This window comes from Gadus morhua, chromosome 13, assembly GCF_902167405.1.
Source record: "Gadus morhua chromosome 13, gadMor3.0, whole genome shotgun sequence".
In the NCBI taxonomy this organism is placed as follows: Eukaryota; Metazoa; Chordata; class Actinopteri; order Gadiformes; family Gadidae; genus Gadus; species Gadus morhua.
The window spans coordinates 20,588,891-20,606,914 of record NC_044060.1 but is presented as its reverse complement, the minus strand read 5'-3'; the positions used below and the strand labels follow the sequence as shown (position 1 = coordinate 20,606,914).

The window sequence follows — 18,024 nt, the reverse complement described above, 5'->3', positions numbered from 1 at the left end:
TCTCTCTCACTCCATCTCTGTCTCTCTCTCCATCTCCGTCTCTTTCTCTTTCTATCTATCCATCTTTCTGTCTCTTTACCTCTCCCTCTTTCTCTCTCTCTTTCTCGCTCTCTTACAGTCTCTCTGGCACTATCTGTCTCTCTCTTTCTCTCGGTCTATGTGTCAGACTGTGTGTCTCTCTCTGTTTAACTCTCGCTCTTTCTGTCTCTCTCTCCATCTTGTCCGCTCCCTCGCTCTAGCTGGCTCTGCTGCCTCTGGGGACAGTGGACTGCTGGGGTACCCAGTTATGTTCCCAGCCATGAACCGCTGCTATTTAAAGGCGCTGGTGTGGGGATGCCCTACATATAGCCGCAATGGTATATACACACACACACACCAATGTGCAGTGGGTTAACCCTGTTTTGTATCGTTACATTTGTACAAAACACAAAAGAACGCACTCACTCTGGCACTCACTGTCACACATGGATTTACGCAGGCTCACTCACAAATACACACATGTGCACACACCCACACACACACACACACACGCCCTGCTGCACGGTGCAGGTGCATTGAGGGAAAAAGATAATTGAGTAGGATGCTTATCTCCGGTGTGACAATGGACAGTCCTTGAGAATGTTACTGTGTTACTATTTTTTATCTCACTCAACGGGCCTTGGATGCAAACATTTGAGAACTACATTGCGCTTCAGTACACATTGTATTATTATTATTTTATTGGAGGTTGAGGTCAGGTTCTTGGAAAAGCAGAAGGGTCGCATCCGGATTATTTTTTCAACCCTGAAGAAGATAAATCCTAAAAAGAAGATAAAAACTCAAACATTCATTTCATGGCACACAGTAGTACACCAAACGCAGTATGTGCATCATCACTGACCAGAGGGGACCAGTCAGAGGCTGGGAGCCACTGGGTTCATCACCATTGTGTGCAGTTTACCGTTTTTCAGCCAGCTGCCTAACCTAAGCTAGCTCCTCAATGACATGTAGGCCTACCTAAAACAAACTACAAACCGCCTCAGATTAAAGGGTCTGCTAAACAGCTCAATCGAGGTTATGAATAACAACACAGAAGCGAAGGCTCACTGAAATGATTAAAGAAGCAAAACAACATCCCTTCTGCACTCACCAATGGAAGAAGGGTAGCGCGAGAGCGAGTGTTCAAGGAAGATGAAAATCTGCAGAAGCATCTAATTAGAGGATGAGAAAGCAGCGAGGAGCTTCCAGTGAACCACTGGCTGTTTACACAGCATCTGCTGTGTGTTTCACCACACGGCTCGCAGTGGCTGTGCCCAAAGCCTTGATAAATAATCATTAAAGGTGCACAGGCCCGTGATGTGTCGTCATCTTCTTCACGCTCACTCGATCGCTGCACCAGCTGTTAAGGGGGCCTGGATTCACCCTCCTTGTCGTCAGTGATTAATAATGAATGGCAGAAAGTTTATTATTCCCTGTCTTGCCTCGCTGTGTGAAGATGTTGCATCATTTTTCCAAAGCACTTTTTTTTTTAGTAATTTTTAATTCGGTCTACTCTTTCCGTTTGTTCTTCTTTTTCGTACCATGGAGATACCAGCGAGATTAGACCCTCTTTGACGTGCAGCGGGATAAATCACAGCGTGTGACTAGATCGCTTACAATAGGTGAGACGTGTGTTCTGTAAAGAAGAACATATCTCCCACCAGACAGGCAGGTAGACAGAACAAAAGAGCCTTGAATCAACACAGAAAAGCATAAGGGTGCATTGGGAAGTCACCGAACAACGGAGGGAGATGCGAAACCAATGAATGGAAATATATAGTAGCAATACTGTCACGGAGAGAGGCAGTCAGCTGCTGGAGCTGCTCAAAGCCAGAGCTCCTCTTTGCTGGATTAGATCAATCAGATTGTACTGAAGCAGTGTTATTCAGACGGATGGTTGCCGGCTGGGAAACGCTTGTTTGAACTGCACTTGAACTGTAACTCAAACGTGTTCAGAATCAGGAGGAGTTTAGCAGAATACTGAGTGACATTTCTACATCAGGGAGAGAGGGTTCAGTTAAGTCGATAATGGTTGTAGATTTGGTATTTTCAGGGGTACCAGGGGCCAGCAAACAGGTAATTGGGCCTATATCGGAATTTTCGCAACCCAGTCTTCCCCACATTTGGTATACATCTACTACAAGGGAGCATGTAGGTATCGGTGAGTTAAATAGTACCCAGTGTCCTTATTTGGATAAAAATATATACATTAGCCGATTACAATGTCTTTCAGGTAAAGCCCAACCCCTGAGGTATCATTATTGATGTACATACACACACCTGTAAGGTCACTCAACAAGCACATGTTGCAGGTACTTCTAGAAACGTGTTCCTGGCACGTTCCTGGCACAAGGACATGTGTGTCTAACTTTAATGTGATTTGTATATGATTGTGCTGTGGTTTACAATTATTTTTTTCTTTTTGATAAACGTGTCTAATCCATTCACTTATTCCTCAGCTCATCAAATATAGAGAGATGGTTACCAACATCATTCAATATGGATTTTGTTGCCTTTAAGGGTTGTATCTTTATTGGCATTGTGTGCTTTTCAAAATTTAAAAGATTTCTGAGATTGTTGTGACCTCTAGAAACTATCTTTACCTTCATCCACCACCATGTATCTATCCATCTAACCATCGATCCCTCCATTCAACCATATATCCTCACATTCATCCATCCATCTACCCATCCACCCTCCCTCCTCTCATCCATCTATCCATCCATCCTCCTTGCTCTCATTTATCCATCTACCAACCATCTCCTAACCATCCATTCATCCATCTAACCTCCCTCCATCCATGCATCCATCCTCTGTCTCTTCAGCCATCCATCCCTCATCCATCGGTGGCCTCGTTTGCCAAGGTGTTGAAAAGCCAACGCTGTGTCTGATAGCGGTCTGAATGACCCTATCTTCAGTTTAGTACCTGCTGATTTAGCATGTGTGTGACTGCCCACTGTGGAGCTCACCTCTCTCTCTTTATCTCACTCTTTCTCGTCAGGTATTTAATACCCAGACAGATGGATGCGAGCTGTACCTGTTGTGGTTTGTCTCATGGGTGGTGGGGTGTGTTTTAATCACATTTTTCCTTATGTGTGATAAATAAGCACGGAGGCACAGCTGTTCCAGCACACAGGAAACCATCCCCTGAAATGTGTCTTCGTTCCAGGAGACATTGAGGTCTTCACTCTCTTCTCCTTTTTGCGGAATTCATTCAGGATGAGGATTAAGATTTAACGATTTGAAAAAATAATGCATCCAATCTTCAGGGAATTAGGAATACAAATGTTAACAAAAAATCCATTTCATCTTCTGGGAATCTTATGTTGTCATTCACGGAGTTCCTTGCGTATACATGATTAGGTTTACATTGAGAGTCACGCCTTCTCCTGGGCCTTTTGATGTCTCATATCGTGTATGTTTCTATCCGAAGCCGTACACATTTTCCCCCCTTAGCCGTCTGCTGGTTTCCCCTATTTTTAGAGAAGCACTCTGGTGGTTTAGCGGAACAATGCTGGAGTCAATCACTGGTTACATAGGATTTGATGGTGTGTGTGTGTGTGTGTGTGTGTGTGTGTGTGTGTGTGTGTGTGTGTGTGTGTGTGTGTGTGTGTGTGTGTGTGTATGTGTGTGGGTGCTTCTGAGAGAGAGACAACCCATGTGCATGTGGGCCCACACCTCAGCCCCTCAAGGTATTCCTTGCGTTCATAATTCCATTTGAATAGGATAGCCTAATTATTGAGCCATATTTATTCAAAACACTTGAACAACACAGCAGCCCTTTGAATATTTTTTTGCTGACGGCGTTTCGAAGGACGTCCCCTGATCCGATCTCTCGCGTGCACGTCGGAGGGCCAGCGTCGTGCATGAGCATACATACTCCACTAAGGCCGGGCGCTACAGCGTCTCTCAACGGCGCTCATCCATTACGAATATACAAGGCAGCGGGTTCATTAAATGCATCCCGTGATGCTTCCTATAATTCAATAGAGACAGCGCTAATTAACCGCCTTATTACAGGTTATGACCGTGAGACACACACATTCACCTTGTGCAAATTCTATCGAAGGGCGCGCGCGCTGATTTAATTAACCGCAGCGCTAAACAAAGTAGGTCAGGCGGGAAGTGGAGGTAAACATGGACCACTCGCCTCTGCTCGCGCGAGGATGTAATTAAATCACATCAACGGCTCGTGGTTGTGTGTTGTGTTTTTTGGTGTTTAGAAGCCAATTACATCCTTTAATTGCTTCCTAAATATTCCTTTTAGCCCGACCCAAGGGAGCCGGACCTTTTGGTTCTCAATACTAAACCGTCCTTGACGCCTCCGCCGGCGAATGATGCTCAGCCACTGAGTGCTGAGACGCACGTTCAAGGTGTTAGGGCAACTTACACTTATATACAAAAATAGACATATACAAATACCCACTTTGCATTAGGCAGGGCCTTTCAGAGGAGGAAATAATGTGTGGATGAAGTCATGACGCAGTGTGGTGGTGAGTGTTGCGTGTGTGAGAGTGGTGAAAGAGAGCAGGCTGAAAGAGGTGCTGATGAATGGGCCGGCAGCCATTAAAGTGACATTGACAGAAAAGGCAGGAAGGCAGGTAATCATCTGGAGAGGGCTCCGAGGTGGGGGCCTTCGTGCTATGGTGGAGCGGCGCGAGAGAGAAAGGAGAAAGAGAGAGAGAGAGAGAGAGAGAGAGAGAGAGAGAGAGAGAGAGAGAGAGAGAGAGAGAGAGAGAGAGAGAGAGAGAGAGAGAGAGAGAGAGAGAGAGAGAGAGAGAATACTGCACATACATGCAAATACCTTTAGGTCTCTATGCATTTGGGAATGTGCGTGTGTGCGTGTGTGTGTGTGTGTGTGTGTGTGTGTGTGTGTGTGTGTGTGTGTGTGTGTGTGTGTGTGTGTGTGTGTGTGTGAGAGAGAGAGCGAGAGAGAGAGAGAGAGAGAGAGAGAGAGAGAGAGAGAGAGAGAGAGAGAGAGCGAGAGACCAAACAGGCACAGGTGTCTTTAATCATTAACAGGGCTTCAGGTGTGCCCAAGCTGGACAGCCAATGGGAGAAGAGTCAAGAAGACTGCCTGATTAATCAATTGAACTCTCAAGACGCGCATGCACACAAAGACATACACACACATAGACATACACACACACACACGCACACACACACACATGCAAGCAAGCACACAGATAGACACACGTAGACACACATGCACACAAACACACACAGACACATAGACACACACACATGCAAACACATAGACACACATGCACGCAAACTCAAACACACGCACACACACACACACACACACACACACACACACACACACACACACACACACACACACACACACACACACACACACACACACACACACACAAAAACAACTTCATATAGATTTAGAAATTGGATAACTGGATTTCTTTGAGGGTTGCACTGTTTTTCATGTTCAAAGTATAACGCAGAGCCATATTTTTCAATGGTCATCTCCTATTAAGTGCAGGAGACAGAGAAAGAGTGTGTGTCCGACTGTCTTGTGTGTGTGTCGGTGTCTGTTCACGTGTGTACAATCTGGAAAACTAATAGCCCATCATCCTAAAGACGGCTCTCAGAAAAGACACAGGGCTTACTTGAACCCTCCTCCTCACAACCAGTCCCAGACACTAACTCACGTTAGAACCAGCTATCGAAAGTATGGAGGGCCCTTCTTAACAGCGCTGCCTCTGAAAATAATCTGTCACTGTTCCCGTCACTGGCCTTCTTTGGGGACAAACCCACGCTCTTAACCCCATTCTTGTTCGATAACAACATCTAGTCGTGGATTATCCGTCATACAAAAACGGATTCTTATCAAGAAGGGGGATGTTCAAAGATGGCGGCTACTTGCTCGTTTAATGTCATTAATGGGCAGATAGCGATAAGGCCATCTTGTTCAAGGAGGCCTACCTCTGACACAGGGGGAATCAAACCTTGTACGTTTAGCTGGGAGTCGAGCCGCCTAACTACCAGGCTATCTAACTAAATAATAACTTTTTTGCAGTTCCCTCTTCCTATAAAGGGACTACAATTCTTCCAAAGATGAGGAAATGATTAAGCCACAAAAGGAGGGATGATATTTTAACATTATTAAACAGGCTATATTTAGATTTACAGCGATAAACGGGAATAGATTCAAATGACATGGAAATGGAAATGGCCCGTCTGGTTTTCAGATCTTCAGAATGGAGGCAGTTGGGCTCCACGAGGCGGTACTTTTCCACAGAACCCATACAGTAGAGGAAGAAGACAAAAAAAGACACATTCTGTTTCCTCGAAATAGATTACCATGAGAGGATAATCAAAATGATGACTGAAAGGTGAGGGGAGATGTACTATTCTTCGGCACACTGCATAATATATGTGGTGCCCTTGCTCAGGCAGGAAATTGTGTTTCTATAAATGTTGGGAATGTGTGAGGAGTGGGCAGCGCTGAATGATCACCGGGCTCTGAAATCTTCTGCAACAAGAGAAGACGTGCTTCCTTTCCCTAATGGCATTTCTCTCCTTTTCCTTGTGCATTTCTTGATTATTTTTCGTGTTATCTGTGTGGCGTCAAAGTTTGCGTTTGATGAAACAACTCACAACTTCCTCTTGCACCCACTCTTTGAACGCAAATTACAACTTCAGGTGAATAACTCCTTGCTTTACATTTAAACCAGAACAATATAGTGAGCATATATTTTACCAACCAACCTGTTAACTGCATGGTTCATATCCAACCCATATCGGGTTCTTATTGGCTCTTATGAATGGAAGCAAATCCGTTTAACTAGGGAAACAGTGTAAAAAACAAGTGTGTTTGTTTTCTAATCAGTGTGATTTACATTGTTAATGTTAGTGCATATTGGTTTCTGGAACTCCAAGAGGATTTTAAGATCATTTATTTATTCAAAGTGTTAAAATGCACATCCTTCTTTAATTATGCATTTGCATGTGTTCCCCTATACATTTCTTACCAAATTCCCCACAGTATTCATCACTGGGCTCATTAATACTGAATGTGATGCCTGAACACCTGTGGGGAGACACGAGTCCAATGCATATTCATAGTGGCTGTTCATGTATTTATACATACTGCCGCTCCCGATCTCTCCACGGGACATACATGTATACACACATACAGTACAACCCTGTTGTCGAACCAGGGCTATATTGAACAGCGAAACCGCCATGCCGTGTGATTTGCTATTCCTCACGGACAGCTACAATAACGCCAGCCAGAGCTAATTAGAAGATCCCGGATTTAGATTCCCGTTAAGTGAAGGTGAAAGGGAAACCCTCTGAGCTTTGTCCATTGATTGAGCCGTGTGGGGATGCAGCACGTATACACTATTGCAGCACGCTCACAATACGGCAATGATTGAGCAGTACATGGCTTTAGCCCGTTTATCATACGGTATCGCTGCACTGTGGTGGAACATATCTCTCCCAGTGTACACACTGAAACTCCATGGAGACCCTTCAGGAGAGAAGGGAGAGCACAATAGAGCGACGCAGAGTACGGAGCGAAGGAAAAATAAACAGTGAAAGTGAGGCGGAGAGATAAATAAAGAGGGAGAGAGATAGGGGGTGAGAGTGCAGATAGAGAGAGAGAGAGAGAGAGAGAGAGAGAGAGAGAGAGAGAGAGAGAGAGAGAGAGAGAGAGAGAGAGAAAAATTGTTGAAGGGCAGAAAGGAGGAAGTGTGGGGGGAGTCAGGATGGGGGAGGGTGGGGTCTCCCCTTTAATTAGAAGAGCACCTTGTTATTCTGGTCCTCTGCTGCCTTCTTCCCTCAGGCTGTTGTCTTCAGTAAGCAGGCTGGAGACCCGAGGGGTGGGGGGAGTGGGGGAGGATGGGGGTGAGGGAGGAATGTCAAGGGCAGATGAGTGCTGCCGGAGTAGGAGAACACCGATGTGCACGAGTGAATGCATGTTTACCGGCAATTGGCCTCAAATTGGAAATGATGACTTTGATCCGTTTTATTTGAATGCTAAATGTTATATTTAAATTATGTTAGTCCACTCAGACTACGAGTATTAATTCTCAATATTGGGCTTTTTGACCAGCAGGCACAATATTTAATTACTTTTATTTAACATAATTTAATTTCATTGACTGTTTATTTTATTTGTTTGTTCAAACCTCCAACATATACCTGCTTCTTAAATAAATTAACTTGAATCTCTCGAATTAGTCGTCTGTGTCATGGTTAGCGGGTGGCAGGCAGGCAGGTAGGACCCAATTGCAGACTGTTCAGGTAAAAGGATAATTTATTAACTCAAAAAGGCAAGGAACACGGGTGACGCGGGTAACACAGGGAACACAGGGAACACCGGGAACACAGGTAACACAACGGACAGAACTCACCACAAACTAAAATGATCCGACAAGGAACAAAGGAAAGACAAGGGCTTAAATACCAAAGACACACAGGGCACGCAACGAGTAACAGCTGAGACACATTAGGGAGGGAGCAGCAATCACACAGGAGGAAAACCTGACATGGGGAGAAACGATAGTTACGTATGTAACTACGGTTCTATGAATTCCGGATGACCGCCAGAGGCGGTGCTTTAGCACTGGATGTTCCATCTCGCGCATGCGCAGGTCGAGTAATTATACCAAAAAGGTCACCTGTGACACCTGGGTGACCCGAGAAAGTCTATATATTCCGGAGTCACCCGAGGTTCTGTTCCAACTGGATCTTCTCGCGGAATCTGAGAAGTCTGAGTGACAGAGAACTCTGGCGGTCATCCGGAATTCATAGAACCGTAGTTACATACGTAACTATCGTTCTATTTCATTCCTACTGACCGCCAGAGGCGGTGCTTTAGCACTGGATGACTAATACCAAAAAGGTCACGAAGAGTGCTCACCAATCAAGGGCTCGAAGCCGTCGACAAGACAGCCGTCGCCACAGGATGAGGAGCAGCGACATTAACCCTGTAGTATCGGGCAAACGTACATGATGAGGACCATGTAGCCGCGGAGCAAATGTCCTGAAGTGGAACCCCCTTCAAGGCAGCCCATGATGTAGCCATACTCCTGGTAGAGTGGCACTTAACGGCCAAGGGCACAGGGAGCCCCTGTGCCCTATAGGCATTCAAGACCACATCCACAACCCAGTGGGAGAGTCTCTGTTTCGACAGGGCAGCCCCCTTCCTGCAGCCCCCGTAACAGACAAAGAGGTTATCCGTCTTACGCAAGCTGGTTGTCGCTTCAACATATGCCTAAGCGCCCGCACCGGGCACAACAGGTCTTACACTCTTTCTGCACCCCCTGGAGAGCCTGGGGGATTGAAAGCAGCCAACTCCATTGACTGGTTTACATGATGGGGAGACAATCGTTTGGGTAGGAAGGATGGGTTCGGCCAGAGCACTACTCCTGACCCATCTGCGTGCCAGCGCAAACACGCCTGGCTCACTGACAAGGCATGGAGTTCACCGACCCGTTTTGCAGTTGCAATGGCAATGAGAAATGCCGTCTTCATGGACAGCCGCGTCAGGTCTGCCTGACTTAGTGGCTCAAATGGGGGTAGACATAAGGACCTCAGAGCTACTTGCAGGTCCCATGATGGTGCCCTCAGGGATCGCGGCGGTTGAAGCCTCTGGGCTCCCTTCAGAAACTGCCTGATTAGGTAGTGGGACCCTACCATCTGGTTATCCACCCTTGCGTGTGTGGCTGAGATCGCGGCCATATAAACACGCAGGGTAGACGCAGCTCTTCTGTTGTCCAACACAGACTGCAGAAAGTGTAGTATCACTACCACTGAGCAGGTCTCCGGGACTTCGCCCCGCGCCACGCACCACTGTGAAAACAACTTCCACCTGTTTGCATAGAGCAACCGAGTGGAGGGTGCCCTTGAACTAAAAATAGTACGGACCACTGACTGGTCGCAAGACGTCAGTAGTGGGTCCTGGCTCTCAGGGGCCACACGCACAGCCGCAGGTGGCCCGGATTCGTGTGCCATATGCGTCCGCCTACCTGAGACAGAAGGTCCCGTCTCTCTGGGAGGCACCAAGGCTCTCTGTTGAGGAGTTTCAGTAACGGTGGGAACCATGGCCTTCCTGGCCAATATGGGGCCACCAGAAGTAGGCTGTGACAGCCACGCTGGACCCTGTCCAGCGTTGCCAGTAAAAGGGGAATTGGGGGAAATGCATAAAGCAGGCTGTCTGGCCAAGCATGAGCCAGAGCGTCCTGCCCTAGGGGACTGGTCCTCTCCGTCAAGGAGAACCAAAGGGGACAGTGGGTGGTCTCTTCGGAAGCAAAGAGATCCGCCACTGCCCTGCCATACCTGTCCCAAATCATCCCCACCACCTCCGGATGGAGTCTCCACTCTCCGGGGGGTGGCCCTTGGCGAGAGAGAAGGTCTGCCGCTGTGTTCCGGACACCTGGAACATGGACAGCCCTCAGGCTTAGAAAATGGGGGAACGCCCACGGAAGGAGCCTTTGCGTGACCCGCAGGCTCTGCCTCGATCTGGTGCCCCCCTGATGGTTGACGTGGTAGACTGTGGAGGTGTTGTCTGTCCGGACAAGAACATGTCGGTCCCTCAGAACTGGAAGGAAGTGCCTGAGAGCTAAGAACACCGCAAGGAGTTCCAGCACATTTATATGCTCCAGTCTCTGCTGGGCATCCCACTGGCCTCTGACAGTCCTGCACTGCCATACTGCACCCCAGCCGGAAAGGGAGGCGTCCGTCTCCACAACCTCCCGCCGGGAAGCTATCCTCCCTAAGGACGACCCCGCAATCAGGTATGCCCTGGGTCTGAGGGCCCGAAGGCACCGCCCAGACACCCTGACCATCTTGTGTCTCTGCCACTTGGGGTCCAAGTGGAGACCATTCACCCAGATCTGAAGGGGACGCAATTCCAGAAGGCCTAGTGGGACCACCATGGATGCTGAGGTCAGCATACCTATCAGTCGAAGGAAGAGGCTGTATTCCAGCAACTTCCCCCGTCTGAAGCGCTGTAGCAGCTGCAGAATGGTAGCTACGCGCTTTGGAGAGAGGCAGGCTCGCATGGCCACCGAGTCGAGCACCAGCCCCAGATAGCTCACAACCCGACATGGTGTAAGGTTGCTCTTGGTAAAGTTGACCATAAGGCCAAGCCGGTCCACATGGCTGAGGAGCATGGCTGTGTCCCTGACCGCCTGCTCCCGAGTTGGGGAAATGACTAACCAGTCGTCCAGGTATGGCAGTATCGCCATACCTGTGGCCTGTAATGGTGACAGGGCTGCTGCTACACACCGTGTAAATATACGCGGGGCCAGAGACAGCCCGAACGGAAGAACCCTGAACTGGTACACCTTGCCCAGAAAAGCAAAGCGGAGGAACCGCCTGTGACGTAGGGTAATAGGGACGTGAAAGTAAGCGTCTTTCAGGTCTATTGATACGAACCAGTCCCCCTGAGCGATAGCCTGGAGGACGTCCGCAACACGCAGCATGTGGAAGGGAAGAACCTTGAGGAACTGATTCAGCCCTCTCAAGTCCAGAATGGGGCGAAACCCGCCATCCTTCTTCGGTACCAGAAAGTAGGTTGAGTAGAACCCATCGAGCTGTTCTTGTGGTTCTACTACTTCGATGGCACCCTTCCCAAGGAGGGTGGCTACTTCCTGTCTCAGGACCAGGGATCTGGCGGGATTGGTGACCACGGTAACCTTGATCCCGCTGAAAGTTGGGGGCCGGCGTCGGAATTGTAGTGTGTACCCGTTGGATAGCGTGGACACTATCCAAGGGTCTGTGGTCTGCTCTTGCCAGTAGCTCAAGTGCTGCTGAGAAAAGCGTCCGACGACCGGCCCTTGGACTTCAGTACCTACCCCCCCTGCCCCTAGGGGCCCTGGGGGGGCGGCGACTGGGTGCCGAACCTCTTGGCGCCTGAAATGCCACCCGTGGCGCAGAGCTACGGCGCTGGTCAGCCCGTGCTGAGAAGTGCTGGCCCCTCGATTGTCCACCTGAACGTGGTTGAAAGCTATAGGCACGGGGTACCGCAGAGGCCCCCGGGCTAGAATGAAGCAGAGGTGCACGCCGTAAGCTAGCAAACTGCTGGCTAGCCTGGCCAACCTGTACACTTCGCTCCAGGGCCTGAAGAGCAGCTGGCCCAAATGTCTGGCCTGGGACCACTGGAAGAGAACGGAGGGTCCGTTGACACACCTCCGAAAGTGGTGACTGCGCCAGCCAAACCTGGCGGCGCGCCAATGTAACAGTTGACATTAACCTGCCTAGCTCCCTAGTCATGTAAGCAAAAGTTTGCAGTGAAGCATCACTGAGGGTCTGTGCTGAAGGATCAGCATCTGACCCACATATAGTCTGAGACAGCGCCAGAACGAAGTGAGAAAGCGAATTCCCAAGACGTCCCACACGGGCAGCAATGTTGTAACTCCTGGTAAGGAGGTCATCTGTAATCCGGCACTGGGGCCGAGGGCAGCGCGCATCAGTTCTCAGAGCCTCGTCCGGGGAGACAACCAGGGACGCTATAGCAGGCTCAATCGGAGCTAACCGGTCCAAGCCATAAGAATCGGCATTGGCCATAGTTGCCAGACCTCTGCTATCACTAGTGTGATGGGAGAGAGCCCTTGAGTCTGGCCAGCATCTATGAAGCTCTGCGATGTATGGCTCAGAGGGGGGCAAAGAGAAAACGGAAGGTTGAGCGGTCTGTGGAAAAAAGGCATTCACAGGTGCAGATGAAACAGGAGCTTCATCCAACCCCAGTCTTGCCAGGGCCATTCGCACGGCTGGTCTAACAGTGTCACAGCCGGACACTGACCCTCTAGCCGAGCCGCCCAGAGACCCTTGAGAGAACGCCTGAGAGGCAAGGGCCGCTTGCTCTTCCTCCTCTGCAAAGAGGCTACAGGACGCAGCTGTAGACAGCATGTCATCCTCTGGATAAGTGGGTTGGGCAGCCGCAGGGGCCGCGGCTGGTACACCCTGAGCTGGTTGGAGGTTCTGTAGGAGGGCTTTAATCTGAGCAACCTCATCCGAGAGCTTATCCACTTGGTTCCCCAAGTTTTCGACCTTACGGGACTTCCCGGGGGGACCCCCAGCTGCCGAGGCACGGCGTCTGGTGCCACTAGGACCAAGACCCGAAGGGGGCAACCCTGGTCTGCCCTCCACCTCAGCCAACCTAGCTAGCCTCAGTGCATGAGGCATGAAACTACAGTTCATGCACGGGTTATCTGACACTGCTTCCCTGAGGTGTTCAACCCCGAGACACGCAGGGCACTGGTCATGGCCATCCTCCGCCTGCAGGGAGGCCATGCAGGCGACACAACTATGAGCGCTTAGCATGTCGGCAAATTAATTGCAAGCAAATGAATCAGTAGGCAAGGCAATCGAGCTTTAGGCGAGAGCACCCGAGCAACGACGCGACACCCCGACAATAACAGTGACGGCAAGCTACAGGCGAGAGCACCAGAGCGACGCGACACCCCGATAATAACAGTGACGGCAAACCTTGGAAACCCAAGCAGCCCACTGGAGAGAAAATAAACACAGGCTAGGCAATCGAGTTTTAGGCGAGAGCACCCAATCAACGACGCGACAGCCCGACAATAACAGTGACGGCGAGCTACGGGCGAGAGCACCCGATCGACGCGACACTCCGAAAATAACAGTGACGGCGAGCCTTGGAAACCCAAGCAGCCCACTGAAGAGCAAATTAACACAGGCTAGGCAATCGAGCTTTAGGCGAGAGCACCAAAACAACGACGCGACACCCCGGCAACAACACAGTGACGGCGAGCCTTGGTAATCCAAGCCGCCCACCGGAGAGCAATCAGCGCAGGCTAGGCAATCAAGCTACAGGCGAGAGCACCCGAGCAATAATGCGCCCGACAATAAAGTGACGGCGCCAGGAAAATACAGTGACGGCTTTTGGAAACCCAAGCCACTCACTGGCGATTAAACAAAGAGCGCAACTGGCTAAATAAATACAGTGACGGCGGCTTGGACCCCAAGCCGCGCACTGGCGCATACAAATTAGCAACCGGGCTTAGGCGAACGCACCCGAGAAACGGTGCGAGACCGAAAGAATAACACAGCGACTGAAAAACTAGCTGCCAATTAATACTCTAAGCAAATTAAAGCCAAGGGTAGAAAAGTGAAATCAGCTGCCGCGCTAGCCGACGGATAGTCGACTACGCGTAGCCTACACACTTTACTCACCCCTGCCGAAATCAAACAAATTGCAAGTCGCAGCCCTTGGTGGACGAATTTAAATCGAGGCACCAACCCTTGGGTTTCAAGGCTACTTGCGACAAGCTAATATGGTATCTCTTACAACAAACAATGTTTGTGTGTCCTGCTAGTACGCTACCGCGAGAAAATAGAAGGAACAGAACCTCGGGTGACTCCGGAATATATAGAATTTCTCGGGTCACCCAGGTGTCACAGGTGACCTTTTTGGTATAATTACTCGACCTGCGCATGCGCGAGATGGAACATCCAGTGCTAAAGCACCGCCTCTGGCGGTCAGTAGGAATGAAATAGAACAAGACCGATACCAAAGTAAAACAGGTAACACACCAAAACAAGACAAGGAAACAGACTGATCATGATAGTCTGTAAACGGTGTGTTTACTAGGAGAGAGAGAGAGAGAGAGAGAGAGAGAGAGAGAGAGAGAGAGAGAGAGAGAGAGAGAGAGATCCTTTACATTCTCGTTTGCTGTTAATTGGCTGTAAGTCGTACAGCTGGGACGCGATAGTTCATGTGACTCATTGTCCATTAGCCGTTCATCGACACCGGGTACTCTAGCTAATGAACGGGCATTCTTCTTAGCAAGTACGCCCTTGCTTAGCAATCGTGGGCAGGGTGAACTCCGCTGTCCCTCCTCCTGTAATATCCTTATTGTTTAAAATAATTCGGGGTATTCCAGGTCAGAGAACAAGCGGTGTTACCGAGGAGACTCCAAGGTGTTTAAGACAGTATCTGGCTAACAAAGAGCTTTTTGAGTGAAAGATGAAACAATAGGATCACACGAAGACATAAAGAAAGCGGCTCCTTGTTGTCTTTGCAGATAAGTAATTAGAAACAAAACACGGTACAGTGTCCAAGAGTGACAATAATGGGAGGACGGATGTCGATGAACTATGTGCTATGCAACAGAGTTGTTTTAATACCCTAATTTCTTAATGTTACCACGCCTCATGGCCAATAGAATTCTTCCTGACAAACGTAATCTAATCAGCCTAAAAACAACAACAACAGTTCATACTGTCTTTTGATTGATCAATTCAATCAATTTGACCCTAACTTCTGCGAACTTGCAGTGAGAAAAACATATTTTTGCAGACTGGATATTCTGCTCCTCAAGAAAATGACATGATCAAAGTGTGTCCATCATCTACATGTGAATCACAGGGACCTTTAACGAATGGAAGTCATATGTCTCTCTACCAACGGATTAACGACGTCTCAGCATTCGGAAGAGAGAGATTGTGTTCTCGAAATTACCATTTCAATCCTGACATCCAGCATGTCACCAGTGATTTACCCACAGCAGACAAGGGCACGTTGCTGGACCTCGTCACGGTCAATTATGTAGCCCACAGTCGGCCACCAACGTGAGGTCTCTGGTGCTGTGACCTCCACAAGTATGAAAAGGGGTCACGGAGGTGCACCAGAGATTCCGTAGCTAGATGATTGTATTTATTCTCCCAATTATGTTAACAGCACCAAGGACTGAGCCTATTCCAAGTTTGAGTGGTCGCCACAAACCCGAGAATTACTTATCGTAGGAAAACCGATAATACTCACAAGTTGATAATTTTCTGGCGTAAACGTTATATTCTTGATCGCTACTCTTGAAAAGCAGATTTTTTAATCCCATTGAGTTTTTTCTCTGGTTGAATAAAGGTTATACAAAATGGGACATAGAAACATTTCACACTTGTTCTATACAAACCAACAGGAACTGTAGGTTTGTACAGGACAAGTGTGAAATGTGAAACGCTTTTCTTATCAAGTGTAAAACGCTTTTCTTATCAGGATGTTGATGAATTAAAGACCTACGGCTGTAAAAAACAACAACAGCGCCTTTAGCCTCAGATTGTGGATACGTATATAATGTGAATAAGAATTTGTAGGAGTCTTCAGGGTTACTGTGTTGACCTTCAAGTGTTTTGAATGCACAGAATATTTACACATGAATATTCGATGCAAAGGAATATTTATTGTACGATCAACATGATGTTCTTCAGGAAACACAACAATATAGAATGAATATTAGATTTGCCCAGGGGTGTAACCATATAAACATGTTAATAACTTAGCTATTAGAGTTATAATTTTTTACCACGTTATGATATAAATCTCTCATAGCTTTTGCTGTTACTTGTGTGGAAAAAGCATGATGAATCACCAGTGAACTTGGCATTCTGGAATGATGGGTTGGCAGCTGTCCTTCATGGAAGTACATCCTGTCCGTGGCTGCTTCGTGGGCGCCAAGGACACATATCATTCAGCAAATACCAAATACGAATAGGCTGGAGTAAAGACGCCTCCAGTTGGAAGCTGACAGAATACTACAAATAAAGACAAAAACAAAAAAACATATCTGATTAAAGCAAGAAAGGGTATCCCTATGATGAATGAATCACTTGGGAGAACAAGTGGAGAGATGGAAGGATAGATGGATGTGCGTATTCTAGTTTTCTTCCTATTTCTTTGCTTGCCACGTACGTCTCATGATTTCATCAAACTGGTCCTTCCAAAACCTTTAAAAACAGCCGAATGATGAATGAAATAAAAATTCTCTATTTATTAATCAGTGTTTGAACATTACATTTGTTTTTCACTGGTTGTTTCATTTTCCACAGTGACAACACATAACCAGCTGGGTATTCACCTCCGTGAATAAACACTGAAATACTGCCTGAATACGGCCCAGAGTTCAGCACATCTCACACGTGTGCTCTATATAACCTCTCACTCTAATCCGAGTGTCTCATTAGCATATGGAAAAGCCACCGCTCGCCACTGCTTTGTCTTCCTCTTCTGTCTTCCTTGTGCTCACAGGAACTGCTCCTGCTGCTGACACGCAGGTCAGGAAGGTATGACAGTGGCCTGTCAGATTTAACAGACAGCCATTCTGATCCCCCGCCTGCCTCGGCCACCTCAGGCTCAGGGTTTGGGTGGCACAGAGATGGGCGGGGCTGGACTTCCCCGTCTCACTGGCGGTGTTTGTATTACGCATATTATTCAATAAACTCATTTAAATAGGCAGAACAGGAATGCTGGGAGGACGTCATTGAGAGCAGGAAGCCCCCAGACAAGACTGTAATCCACTGATGTGAGTCCTGTTTGGTCAATTGATGCTAAGCTAGGAGTGTTGAGGGGGGTCTTTTTTATTTCACTGCAGGCTAACATCTCGTAATGATAGATCCGTTGGCAGCAGGTTATATCCATGTGAGAACAGGGTGTTAAAGCTGAACACAGTTGGATTTAGTTTAAAACAGCATTCAAATGAGGAAGTGTTAGCCACCTAAGGTTTATGAGATGCTATAAAACAAACAGGGCCAACCCAATAGGCATTATCTGACAGAATTACTGTAACTTGGCTGAATATAGAGCTGGAGCCTCTGGGAATGGTGGAAGCAAGTTGAGTGGATGTGATAATCTGTTGAAAGGCGGTTTGTTGACGGCTTTGATATCGGAAAGGATTTATGGATTTTTTGCCATATATATAACGTCTAATGAACTTTTCCTGCCAATTTACACATACACGTACATTACACATACACCCCAATGACGCAAAGGTTAAGTGTACACAACATACGCAGGAATACCTTTGGAGAGTTAACATTAATTTGCCATCGCACTTCCTCCATCCCGCTTGCTCATTAGTATTCATGGTGAATATCATTAGAGCCAATGATGTCCATTCCTTTTTATACGCTTCATTAAACTTTAATAATATCCCCCTGTGAAAAATGGAGGGGAAAAAAATAAAAACACCGACCCGTTCATTCAGGCTCCCAGGCAATAGTGGAGGAAAGTTG

The 18,024-nt window shown here is 47.8% G+C and overlaps 1 protein-coding gene across 1 annotated transcript; it reads right to left on the bottom strand.

The window, feature by feature from the left end:
- Positions 1 to 9,499: 9,499 nt before the first annotated feature.
- On the bottom strand, positions 9,500 to 13,004 carry LOC115557170 (uncharacterized). The gene is made up of 2 exons (XM_030374781.1): positions 12,780 to 13,004; positions 9,500 to 12,149 (listed from the first exon to the last, which is right to left on the bottom strand). The coding sequence occupies exons 1-2, from the start codon at positions 13,002 to 13,004 to the stop codon at positions 9,936 to 9,938; spliced, it is 2,439 nt and encodes an 812-aa protein (XP_030230641.1). The 3' UTR covers positions 9,500 to 9,935.
- Positions 13,005 to 18,024: the final 5,020 nt, after the last annotated feature.